General features: G+C 47.1%; 1 protein-coding gene across 8 annotated transcripts in view; it reads right to left on the bottom strand.

Moving 5' to 3' along the window:
• SLC8A1 (solute carrier family 8 member A1) overlaps positions 1 to 12851 on the bottom strand; it is a 149073-nt gene that overhangs the window by 16937 nt on the left and 119285 nt on the right. For all 8 annotated transcript variants that reach the window (XM_074928759.1, XM_074929327.1, XM_074928914.1 and 5 more), the window contains one exon: positions 1241 to 1347. In XM_074928759.1, coding sequence (XP_074784860.1) covers positions 1241 to 1347 — 107 coding nt within the window. The remainder of the gene's footprint in view (positions 1 to 1240; positions 1348 to 12851) is intronic.

Here is a 12851-nt window from a genome sequence, read left to right as displayed (position 1 = left end):
TTTAATAAGGGTCTGTTGTAGGGCAACTAATTATCTTAAGTAACTCTAAAACTGCTTCTTGCTCAGGCACCAATAGTGAGCAGAATTAGCTGTTGCCATTTACTTTCCCTTAATTTCCTAGCAGAAAAAAATGCATAGAAAAATAAGAGAACTCTGTCTTTTTGTGAAGGTTTGCAATGGGTTTAGAAATGTGATGAAAGAGGAAATTGTTTTTATTATTTCTATGAGAAGCTATTATCCAGTGCAGTGCCATGAAACTTGATTTGAGTATAACCTGATTTCTCCAGGACTGATTGCACCTTATGGTATTACATGCTTGTGCTGTCATTCTCAGCTATTTTCATATCCTAGTGAAAGGCTAAAATTACTGCTCTGGCCATGCATTTTATTTCAAGCAACGGCTATTTCGTCTTCTGATAAAAATGATGTAGTGTTGCCTTTTTACTTCTCGAGACTGAATTTTCTACTCAATTAAATCAAGGTGTAGTTGCGATATGGCATGGCAGCACTCGCAAAATGTCTCCGGGCATTGGCAGTGATCATCATGCACTGCCCAGGTGCTCTGGGGCTGTCTTAGGAGCGTGCCTTGCTCCCAGGAGGCCCTCATGAGTGAGACAGAGTCCTCCTGAAATGAAAGAGTAAAGAAAACAGAGCAAAAAGGTGCAGTGGCCAAGCTTCAAAGGAAGGAGGGCAAAACGGCCAGGAGCCAAAGTGCGAGGAGAAAGGAGTGTGAGAGTAGGGAGACACAGAGAAAGCGGACGGCAGCGTCTCCAGAGCTTGTCTGGTTTTACTCTCACACCTTTCACTCCTCGTCGTAGCCACACCGGGTCCCCAAGCACAAGGAAGAAACTGCACTCTTTCTCATACTCCTCACGGTCAAGTACTCTAAGGGTAATGAATTTCCTGTGGGAACACAAGACAAAGGCAAACACATGATTGGCATCACACACACATGCAGTTCATGTCCGCCTGGGTGCTGTGGTGTCGGAGATGGTTGGGGCAGGGGGGGGAAGTGGCTGCACATCCCTCCTGGGGCATATGGGGAAGGGCAGGACCACCCAGCCAGTGTTGGACCTTGGTGGGCTGGGGAAGGGCTAAGTTCAGGGGGAATAAGAAGTATCCTCGCTCCTGCCCTTTTCCATAGGCACTGGGGATGTGAGCTTGGTGTTGCAAGTGCCAGGCATGAGTGAGCCAGACAGGGACACACAGGCTGGGCTCAGCCCCGGAGCACGTCCCCCACCTTTCTTCTCACTCATCTCCACCAGCCGGGGCTCCCCGATCTCTAGGTAGAAGGTCTTGTTTTTCTCATACTCCTCATCATCTATCACCTTGATTGATATCGTTTTGCTGGAACAGAGAAGAAATAGAGATTCAAGAGTAAGGGGGGGGAAGGGAGGAGGGGAGACAGGGAGATAAAGAGTGGAAATGGCAGGACAAGGGGAGCTGTGGACAGAAAACAGTGGGTTTGGTAGCACAGGCTAGAGGGGCAGCACAGCTGAAAGCAAAGGGCAGGAGCCAATAGGCCGAGCTTGCCTCAGGATGAGCACAGACCACAGGATCAGAGCACCAGCAACACACGGGGTGTTATTCTTCTCCCCGGCATGGCTAGAGGCCACAGCTGGACATGACACAGCCTGGACCAGCCTGCATCCAGAGTTGCCTTGGCCCAGGGTCAGCAAGACACATCCCCTTCCAAAAATCCAGGGTAGAGAACAGCCCCTTGACAGCTTGCACACACCACACAGGCTCTTGGGGGCATGAGCACTGGGAACCAGCATAGACCAAGTCCCTGAAAGCATGGTGAACTGCTTAAACCAGCCCCTGCACACAGAAGATATTCTGTCTCACCAGGCACAGCAGATCCATGCATGACATCATGATCAGATGCTTAGTTTGGGCTTTGGAGGCTCCAATTTATGAGCTCAAAAGGGATGATGGAGTTAGGACTTTTTCTGTGGAGGGAACATAAAAGAAAGATGGTCTTTCTGGTTAGGGCAGGGTGAAGGAAAGCTTCACTGATGGTGAGATCTGATTTTTTAATTTTCTTTTGCAAGCAGCACATCCTTCCCCAAGCCCTGAAGGTTTGAATCTTTCCTGTTTGAGAGCTGTGCAGTGAGTCTGTCTTCTCACATGGCCTGGGGTTGCTGAATTTGCCTCTGCGGCACCAGCAGGGCAGGCCGAAAGGTAGAGCCCCTGCTCAGAGCACAGCCACAAAGCACACACCACGAAGGATGAAAGCCTCGCAAGAGGCTGTGGCCACCAGCAGAGAGAACTGCTCTTTGGGCCACCAAAAAGAGTGAAAATTGAGTGAATGAATTGCTTTACCAGGGAAAAAAATAGTGTGAAAGAAAGTTTCCACTCTTTTCAGGGACTCATATAAGAAGCTCAGAAACACCCAGATGAAAGCTGCTCACCAGAAGGTGACCAGACCCCTGGGGTACAAGGGGCTAGTGCACGGTGGGGGACTACTGTGGTCTTTCCCACAGTGCAAAGCCCTTGCAAAGACAAGATGGGTAGCAGAAATCCAGCAGCCCCTGCTCCTGTCTGGAGGACCCTGTTCACTGTCATGTGTGTGTGGCATTGCTGCTGGGACAGAACCTTCTCCTGGCTCTGCCTTGTCCCAGACAAGAAATAAGAAGGCAATAACAAGAATAAATAAAAAGGGAATGCAGTGACTGTCTGCAGCCCTCTGCTTGCTGCTGACCTCCTGGCTGGGCTTGCTTTTTCCCCATGCTTGACAGCACTGCCCTCCTGTGAATGCTCTTGCTTAAACAAAGTTTCCTAGTTGCTCTTCTTCTGCCCAAGCCTGTCTGTCCTGTCCTTCAAATAAACACTTCTTGCCCCATCCCCAGCTCCTCTGAGCCTTCCATGGGCAGCCAGCACAAGCTGGAGTAGCCCCGAGGCTGCTCTACTATATGATCAAGGAGGATCCTGGCAGGTCCCAGCACTGAAACCCCATAACCATGGAAGAAAGCCACACTCCAGGGGAGTGAAATTCAGGCCACGCTTCTGTAGTTTCTGACTTTCTCCCCTCCTTGCACGTCTGTACTGCCACCCAAAGCCCCTCTGTTAAGCTGACAAGTATTAGGCAGCAGAGTCAACATTTTATTCTCATTCAGAGCAAACACCCCCAAGCACTTGGAGGAATGGCCAGGATGATTTCTTGTGCTGACTGGTATGAGTCAGAAGTGTATTAAGTTTGACCTTCATGATTATAATGAAACCATTTACTCAAGAGCAAATGATGGCTGTGAAAAGTGTAACAATGCAGCACGCCTCAGTGTAATCGTATTTTATAATGAAAATCTGTAATAATTTGTTCTGTTTATAATTATTGCTGCAACAGGTTTGTACACAGGAAAACAAGTTACCAAGCATGCAGCTGATCTTGCTTGGCAGTGATGAGTTAGAGGAAATTATTGTGTATTAAAAAACTAATGAAGTATGCAAAAATGCTGTCAGCTAAGCTATCAAAAGAGGACCCGACAGAATTAACAGAATGGCACAATTTCAAAAACATTACTAACAAAATCAATAATTTTACTGACAACTCCCATTAAAATGTACAGTGCACCCTGCCCCCATGTATGAAAAAAAAGCCTTTCTGAGGAAAGTTAATTAAAAAAGCTGCCTTCATCAATTGTGAGGGCAGCAGAAGTATCAATATGTAAACTTTCTATGGGTGTGCTCTGGCTTGCCCTGTGTGGCAATCCCTCAATGCCTCACAAAATAATTCTCTCTCACAAAAAGAAAAGAAACTTGGGTGCCAATTAAAAAAGCTGTTCCTGATGCTGAGACCCAACACTAATAGGACTTGCTTGAATAATGCAGCCTTGGGGCTTAAACTGCCACTGCCAGCAGGTGCTGCTCTTATGCGATTTTCCAAGTGATCTTTCTAGGGTTCGAGCAAGTGCTCTGTGTTGGGTAAACATGTGCACTGCTGCTGTTTCTGCTGTACACAGCTGTTGGGAAAAAGAGTGGGAAGAACAAACGGCAAGTCAGCTCTCTGGATGAATCTCCAATCAGCAAGAATTGCTGAAGCAAATTTGTCCCTGGGATGATACTGCAATCCTGGAGAAAAGGATTTCCTCCTAATGCTGTTTAAGATCACATCTGTTTGAGAAATGGCAAGTCTGTGAAAATAATATAGGCTATCCTTAGAGCATGCCTGATCTCCATTGCACTGCCTTTTGCCTGCTGCAAAGTTTTGCTGCAGGGTCCTGCATGGATGTGGCCATGTGGCAGCGTTTGATTAATGGAGAAGGAGAGGATCAGGCAACTGCATAATTTATCCTGTGTTAGAGTACGTACTGCTTTCTACAGTAATTTAGGATGTGCACTGATGACACCCTGCTCTTGCTGGACCCTCTGACACGGTCTCTGCTTTCCCAGGCAGAGATTTGCTGGATAGCACAGTCTGTGATGATGCAAGCAGCAAGGAACTACCGTGGGGCTGACCATGGAAGCTGTGGATTGCAGCCCATGTTCCTGGTGGTCTCACCTGGTCCTGCACTCCTGCTGCATTCAGTGTTCAGTTTTGCAAGCCCACTGCCTGCAGTCCTATTTTTCAGAGGTACAGGGCGAGGCTGATCTTCTTGCATTACAATACGCGGTGTGAATGAGGCAGAGCAGGAGCTCCTGGCAGGCTCATGGAGTGATGTGGGCTGCAGTGCTGAGCTCAGCAGCTGAGACATCTGTCTCTTGGTTTCCCCAGATGGACACAGTGTGATGAAGTATGATGAGACCCAAAGTCCTGACAGTGCAAGTACGTGCTGAAATTTGCATTTAAAGTCTCTGTCTCTTGTGGCTCAGGGGCTCTTTCAGCACAAGACATGGTAGTGCTTGTGTAAACAGAAACTCTGAAACTGCAACTGCTGATTCACTGCAGAGCCAGAAGCCGGCAGTCCCAAATCCATGAGACAGAGGGAAAAAACAGACGATTGAAACAGAAGATTAAAGCAGTCTCTAAACCATTACACATTTTTTTCACCTCATGCAAATCTGGGGTCAGTCTAGATGGTGTTTCCAAGCTGTCCCTCAAATCCTCAAAGAAATCTAGAATCAGCTTGATTTGGGGATTGTGAAGAATATGGTGATGATTCATGTTAAAAATATAATGACTTCAATATGAGATGCTGATGTTTTGCTATGTACATAAGTTAAAAGAGATTTATTGTAGTTTTATTGTTAAAATGGTTTGGAGTGGGTTTTTTTATCAAGTAAATACAGACTCATATGGACAGTTATTGTGAATGTGGAAAAGTACTGGAAAAACCCCAGTCAGAAGGACTCTCGTTTTAGAGAGAAAAGGAGTGGAAAAACAACAAAACCCCCTGCCCAACAATGCCAGAAAAGCTGAGAAGATTCGAGAAACTCCACTGCACTTGTGTGGACTAAAACACACCCATCTTATGAATATGTATTAGAAAGACTATAAAGAGTGGTGGGTTTGTTTACACTTGGTCATCACGCATCCATCCATGTGGCATCCTCAGTCTGTTGGTGCAGAGCGGAAACCCCCCCTGCTCCCTGGTGTACTGAACCTTTTTTTGTTTTGTTTGTTCTCATTTCAATAAATTCATAAAAGTTATTTTCTGGTTCGGCCTATGCATCTATAACAGGATGAAAGTGGTGTTTCTGCCATAATCTAATAAACTCTCCCCAGGGAGCTGGGTATTTAAGGCACTCAAGAGCCCATGAGTGTGCCACACTACAGCCCTTGAAAAAGCTGGAATATTTTTTTCCTGCTGTGTCCCTCGGTCACACTGCAGGTGGGAAAGGGCAATTTCTGGAGCGTCTCTCTAACAGATTTGGGTGCATGGGGCTAGAGGTCCCTCTGCTGAGCCAGATTGTGTGTTGGCCTAAACCACCAGGCTTGGCACACCTCCTGCCTTCCTCCCTGTCTGCTACAAGGACCCCAGTGACAGCATGGGGCAAGTTCACAGCAAGCCACCGCTGCTGCTGGAGTTCTCATTCCATTGGTGTTGAGTCCATTTCACCTGAGCTAAAGAGCCCTGCTCTGGTATGAAGGCTGAAGGCATCCATGGCACATCCAACTATCTGCATTTCTGCAGCAGAAATTGCTCTTACCTGAGTCTGTAGCTAAGATAATTGCTGAAGGAATGAGTTTCATCTCATTTCCATCTACCAGAAATCAAAGAATAAAACAAATCTTGCAGAATTGCAGCTCCAGCTCTTCTTCAGCAGCAACAAGAGAAGGATGGTATCTTTGTGAACATGGCATACAAATGTCTGCATGTCTGCCCACGCGCCAAGCCCGATGCTCTCCATCAGGATTTAGTTTTAATTTCAAATCATGCTATTTGATTCGAACTATAAAGGTCTTTTAACAGAGCATGCTCACACAACCGTTAGTTACAATAGCCCATGGAAAAGTCTTCTTGGCTGGTGATGCTCTAAGGATGGAGCACCAAGGGAAGAACTGCTATACATGATCGGACCCAAAGGCTATCCAGCACAGCTGCTTCTTCTGACAACTGCCAAGAGCACCTTAGAGTAGGAGGATATAAGAGCAGCATGGGCATATAAACAGTATTTCCATGTGATGCTCTCCCAGCCCCCAGATGTCCGCCTGCAAGTGACCCCAGCAGGGACATGGCACTAGCAGAACAGGCCTGAAAGTCTCCGGTCAATGGGCAAACTGGCTTTGTACAATGGCAAAGGAAGGGCCAGAAGAGAGCTAATGCTTAGAGAAAAATGCCAGCTGGGGAAGATACCCTGTGAGAAATCTCATGCATGTGCAGGAAAAGGCACATATGTAATAAGCTAGCACAGTCTACCATAGGGTGACAGCAGCAGAACGGAGATGAAAAGGGGAATACTTCTCTACAAGTATCTTTTTGACCATGGCCACGTGTGAAGATGAACACAGCACTGGGCAGAGGTGTAAGGAGCTGGGACTCCCAGCTGTCCTAGCTCCACTAGCCTTTTCTCTCTTGTGGGATCAGGTGGCACTAGGAATGACTGGTGACACAGAGCTTTGCATTCATTTTGAACCTGAATAACTGCACAGTCATGGTGCATCAGAGGAAATCCTCAATATATTTTCAAAAATCCTGTGATTCCCCATCTACACTGTACCACTTAGTTACGTGAAATGGCAGAAACCCCTCTCATGACTTGGACAAGCAACCAGCATTGCAAGTATCAAGGGAGCTTGCTGTTTCCAGGGCAACAGCAATCAGCTCCAGAGACATCCAGCCTGGACATGCTGGGGGACAGAGGACAACCTCCAGAGCACTTCTTGATAGGACCAGATCTCCAGGAGCAGAGATGTGTCAAGTCCAGCGTTCACTTCCTACTGCTGCTCAGATTCAGCATGTTGAAAGGTGGTTTTCACTGCTGCACAATACATCCTTAGTTCTCTTTCAGAACTGTAGTCATGACTTTTTAATACTGCTTGCTTTTTTTTTGTTTGTTTGTTTTGAGTGAGAGAATGAGGCCAGCTACCTCCATCCTCAGAGATGTTCAAAGCTTGTCTGACCAACTTGCTTTAGCTTTGACATTGGCCCTCTGAGAAAAGGTTAGACCAGAGACCTTCTAGACACCTTCCAATACAGAGATCTTGCAGCTAAAAAACCATCATTGTGCCCAGTTCACCCATGAGCTGGAGCTGGAATAGCTAGGAAGTACTGCACATAGCCAGTAATGATGTCTCCAGTTGACCAGGAAAATTATAATCTCTAAACACACAACCAACCAACCACTGTAGCGGTCAGTAACAAGCTTGCCCATGAGAACATGGCATGCTGTCACTGCCTGGACACACAGACACTTCTTCCTGAATCAACAGAGGGAAAAATGTGCTTATGCAGCTTGCAACCCATCCAGCTTCCACAGATCACCCAGGAGAACTACATGAATAGTGTGGAGGACTTCCAACTGCATATTCATAGTTACAACATCCATGGTAGGCAGTTGGCAGCGGAATCCTGTTGCCTAAGCCTGGTGCTGCCAGCTCTGAGCCCCCAGCTGTCAAACACTTCCCATCCAGAGTATCAGCGATTATGGCAAGAGAATAGCCATGAGGGATGCACATTCTGGAGATGACGTTTCAAAGCCGCACCCATTAGTGCTGCCCATTCCAGCACGAACTTTCAGACTTCTGCAGAAAGCTGCCACATTGATCTCTCATACATTAGCCAGTCACTTAATGAGCTGAAGTTAAATCTTGCCATGAGAGATGGGCACGTGGCTTGGGAGACTCCCTGCCTCGTGCAGCTTATGTAAGCACTGGGCACCAGGCAGTGCCTGTGCAGGAGGGCAAGCAGAATGCTATAGGGTACCAAGTGCCATAGGGCAGAAAGGTCCCAAATCATTATCAGGGCTGTGCACCACCAGAGTCAGCGACTAGAGCCATGAAAATTGGCCGTGGTCACAGAGAGCAGCCTGGGCCAGACCCCAAGGCACAGTTGGAGCAAACCACCAAGGTTGCTGCAAGGCAGCTCTTTCTCTCCACATCCCTTCCTTTACTACGCCTTGCTCTCTATCTTTCTGTCTGTCCTTATCTGCTTGGTAAGACTCCCTGGAGGCTGCAGGGGCTGTTATATATGCAAAGACCTAGCTGCTCCTGTGTCTGTCTGTCTGTGCAGCACACAACTCTTCTGACTGGGGCACCAGGGAGTGCTTTTATGCACTTAGAAGCTTCATTGCTCAGATTTTGACAGCTACTTGAGGAGGGAAGTTGACTTGTTTCTGGGAAGAAAAAAGAGCAGATCAGACTTTTATTCCACCAGCTGACAACACAATTGCACCCGACAGTGAGGAAGTGACAGCCTTACAATGCAGAGAGACACCCAGGTCTGCGGTGGAGGTGTTTGTCCAAGCCGCAGGGGACGTGTGCCTGTCAGGGGATACACGAGAGGGCAGTGGGATGCCTGCTCACCAGCGTAGGGATGTACCTTCCAAAGGGACAGAGGATGTGCAGAAATGGGCCAGATTATGTGAATGACCTTGTGTCACACATGATTTTAGCTGTTACCCAGTGGTCTCTGACAGGAGAGTGTTCATTAGGGTTTCTGTCCCTGCTGATGGGATCTCATCTTTGTAAGACATCCCATGGATCACCCATGCAGGGTCCTTTGTCAAATCAAGCCTTGCTGACACGAAATGTCTGTACTTAATGAAAATTTTGCCTGCAGTGTGCTGCAAAGATGACATGGAAAGCAAAGGAAAACTTGCCTGAAGGTAAACCTGACGAATGCTTTGGGAAGCACGGACGTGAGCTGATCCGATGTGGCAGCTTGGTTTGCTGGTCTAGGAGCTCAGGTCTGCATGGGACTGCAGTCCAGTGCCTACCAAAATGGTGATTGAGCATACCAGCCTGGACACTGCAAATAAAGAGAGGGGGAAACAGTCCCTCTATCCTCCCTCCACCTCTGGAGCCAAAAATTCATCTGGCTGCTCTTGTTTTCTTGGTTGTCTTCCACCTCTTTCTCCAAGGCTTGCTGAATGAATCTTTTTAAGACCACAGAGCTGTGTTGTCATTTCCACAGCTGCATAAACCAAATGCTCCCCCAGCCTCAGGATGCATTGAGTTTAAATGACAACATATGGCTCAAATAGATAACACTGCCCTGCTCCACAGCATCACTACCAGGAAAATCCTGGAAAAGGATCCAGCCTGCTCTTCCTTGGCCTTGCGGAGATACATGAGAAGGGGTTTCCAGAGACAGGAGGACTGAAAGCTGTTGCTGCTTGAATAGGTGGGAGATGACAAGGCACAGCTAATGCTCAGTACCTCAGAAAACACTTTTCAGGAGTGATGATTGCCAGATAAAATGATTTCACATGCTAGGCTGAATGCTGTTTGACTCTCCTCTTAGGAAGACCATATTGGGCAGGATTCTTCAGACCAAAAATGCTATTCTGGGGAATCTTCAATGTTTGCTCTGATCTGGCTGTGAATTTTGCATTCTGGCTAATGCAATTCTTCATTTGTCTACCAATGTCACATCTTGCAAGGGGCCAGCTAAGCAAAGACATGTGGCACTCTCTTGATCTGCCCCCAAACAGGGCCTGAGCTTAAATGTTTTGCTGCCCCAGGACAGCTGAAGATGTAGCCTCCCCCTTCCCATGGCTCTGGATGCAGTAACACCAGGACAAAACAGCGCTTTGCTGTTCTTTCCCAACCCCATTGCCATGCACATCTAGTGATGGTGATCCACAGTCCTTAAAGCTTCCAGAGTGCCTGCTGGGTGTAGGATAACTGGGGGATCAAACAAGAGGGACTCCATCTAGATCATTATCTGGATCTCCACAGACAGCATGCACAGACAGTGCAATGCAAGTAACAATGACTAGGAGGAGAAACACATTTGATGTAAATTCGATCAAAAACACCCCCAGCAGCAATTGCTTAAGAGCCTGGGAAAGCTGACAGAGCAGAAATAACTTCATCCTTGGCTTTGCACAACTATGCCCATGCCAGCTGAAAACTGCCATTTGTTCCTAAAAATTCAGACCACGCTGCAAGCAAGGGATTGACTGCCCAGGGCTCAGCCCAGCCCAACATCCTTGCTCAGTATAAAACCCTGCAAATCCTATTTCTAAGCCTGCAGGGTTCAGAGCCAAAATCTGGCACTTCCCATTCAGCCTTTCGGGGATTTTCTCCTTGTGTCTGGCTGGTCAGTCAGGTCTGTGGGTAATGCAGGCAGGTAATGAAGGCAGTAGAAACTTGGCTCCAATGTTTCAACATGCTCTGTTGGCAAGATTTGCCCTGGTTCACAGGGAGCTGGGTGATTGGGGTGGTGTGTTGCAGGGAAGAGATGTGTGCTGAGCTGAGAAATAAAATTATGAAGGGGTTTGGGTGGGGCAGGATGTCTGGGTCAAACTCCTATCCCTCTGTCCTCATACATCTTTTCCTCAAGGAAAGCAACTGGAAACTCATGCAAGTGCTTCTTGCTTCTTTACACATCCAAATACGCATGCGGCTTTTCTTTTCTTTACAGCCAGGTTACGACAATGATTGCTCTAACCTTTCAAATAAATACAAGTTTCTCTTCCCTCTGTGCACCTGTCACAGTTGCCATGACAATGCTCTTCAAACAGGAGACATCATTCTTATTGAAATAGCTTTGGCATTCCCCAGAATGAATTTCAATGAGGAACTGCCAGCAGAAAGGACATTTCTGCAGCCCTGTAAATCATTTAGCAAACTTTGATGAGTTAAAGCTAACTAAACAAAACAGTGGGGACCACGAAAAATAACAGAACCATGTCTAATAGCATGGCTTCAGAATCAGGAACCAGGATTCAAGGAAGCCCAAAATATGTCTTCTGTGCATCAGCTGCTCCAGCGCCACCAATGCAGAACAATTCTGTGTCAACCATAGCAATGCTCCCCTCCCAGGGAAGGCACATTTCAAATCCCACTTGCCTGGGTTTCAGGGCAAGGGAGAATTTCCCTTGTTGTTTGGGAAGACACTGGTCAAGAGGCCTTGATTGTGCCCTGTCACTCTGCCAGGGCTGCTGACAGACAGAGCTGCTGGAAAAGCAATGGGAAAGGAGAAGATGAGGGGATGCTCAGCAACAGCAGAGGGCATGCCACAGAAATTCAAAGGGCAAACGTCAATACTGAATGTGCAGGCTCCCTTTCAGGACCAGTATCCAGCTTCATTTTAACTCCATGTTCGGTCAGGGATGCATCTCACTCCTGTTATTTGCTAGCTGGCCCCAAAGATCAGCCCCCTCTTTTCAAGACCCATTCCTCCAAAACTCTTGGAGCAGTGACCCAAATGCAGAATCAAGACCTCCTGATGGTGTTGCAGAAAAGCACATCACCATCCCTATGTTTATTATCCTTTGCCTAGCAATGAAAGTGACTGATTTCAAGTCTCAGAAAGTATCTGTGACTGAACCATTTTGTGCTGCGCTGCTTACACCGACATGCCCTGGTGCTCTCAACAGCTTCTGCAACAACTTAGCAAAACGTGTGCATGCACACAAGTTGCAGTCAAACTGCTGAACAAAATGACATCTGCCTCAACACACGGGGTGTGTGTGTGTGCAGATGAGATCTGTTATTTGCAAGCTGTCACAAACTGTTCATAAACAAGAAACTGGTCATCAAAGAGGATGTCTGAAACAACACGAGTGGGATGCCCTGTGGGGGAGAAGCAGAGCGAGCTCTGCAGAGGTGGGGCAATAGGCCGTTTCTCTCCCTCTCCTTCCTGTTGTTGCCCAGAGACAGAACTTGCCTAACTGAGCAGATACAAGCCAGAGAAAGTGAGAACCTTCTGGAACAACCTTTTGCACATGCGTAAGAAAGACTAGATAAAGGCAACACCCCATATGTGTCTTTGATGACCAACCACCTATGGACCAAGCTGTCTACTCTGCAACAATGCGGGATCCAAGGGTGGTGATTCCCGTTTTCCTATCCCCTCCTCCTCTCTTTTCTCTTTCCTCTTTCTGCTCTCTCTCTTTCTTACATATATTCATGTATGTAAGTTTTGTAGGAATTGAATTGTGATTGGTTGATCATTGACAGGTTATTAGGAAAACAGTCTCATCCCAAAATGCCTCTATTCATTCCCCTGACAGTTATCAGTTGATTGTTGCCAAATTGTCTCCATTCACTTACTAAAGTGGTCAGTTAATAAAGTCACCAGCACAATTGTTCCTCTGAGTTATTGTCGTGACTTGGCCACCCAGCGGCTCTGCTGAGCAGAGACTGGCTCTTCTACCAGCACGCATGCTCTTGGGGAATTCAAAAGATTCACCCTCCTTGTAACCCACAGTGTGGGACCAGACAATAATTTTGGTGTCGGAAGTGGCACTTCACAAGTTAGTCAGTGAGAAGAACGTAGAAGGAGTATCCACTGAGTTAG

This window comes from Athene noctua, chromosome 1 (genome assembly GCF_965140245.1).
Source record: "Athene noctua chromosome 1, bAthNoc1.hap1.1, whole genome shotgun sequence".
Taxonomy (NCBI): Eukaryota; Metazoa; Chordata; class Aves; order Strigiformes; family Strigidae; genus Athene; species Athene noctua.
The sequence above is the reverse complement of the archived record's forward strand: the minus strand, read 5'-3'. Positions and strand labels throughout refer to the sequence as shown.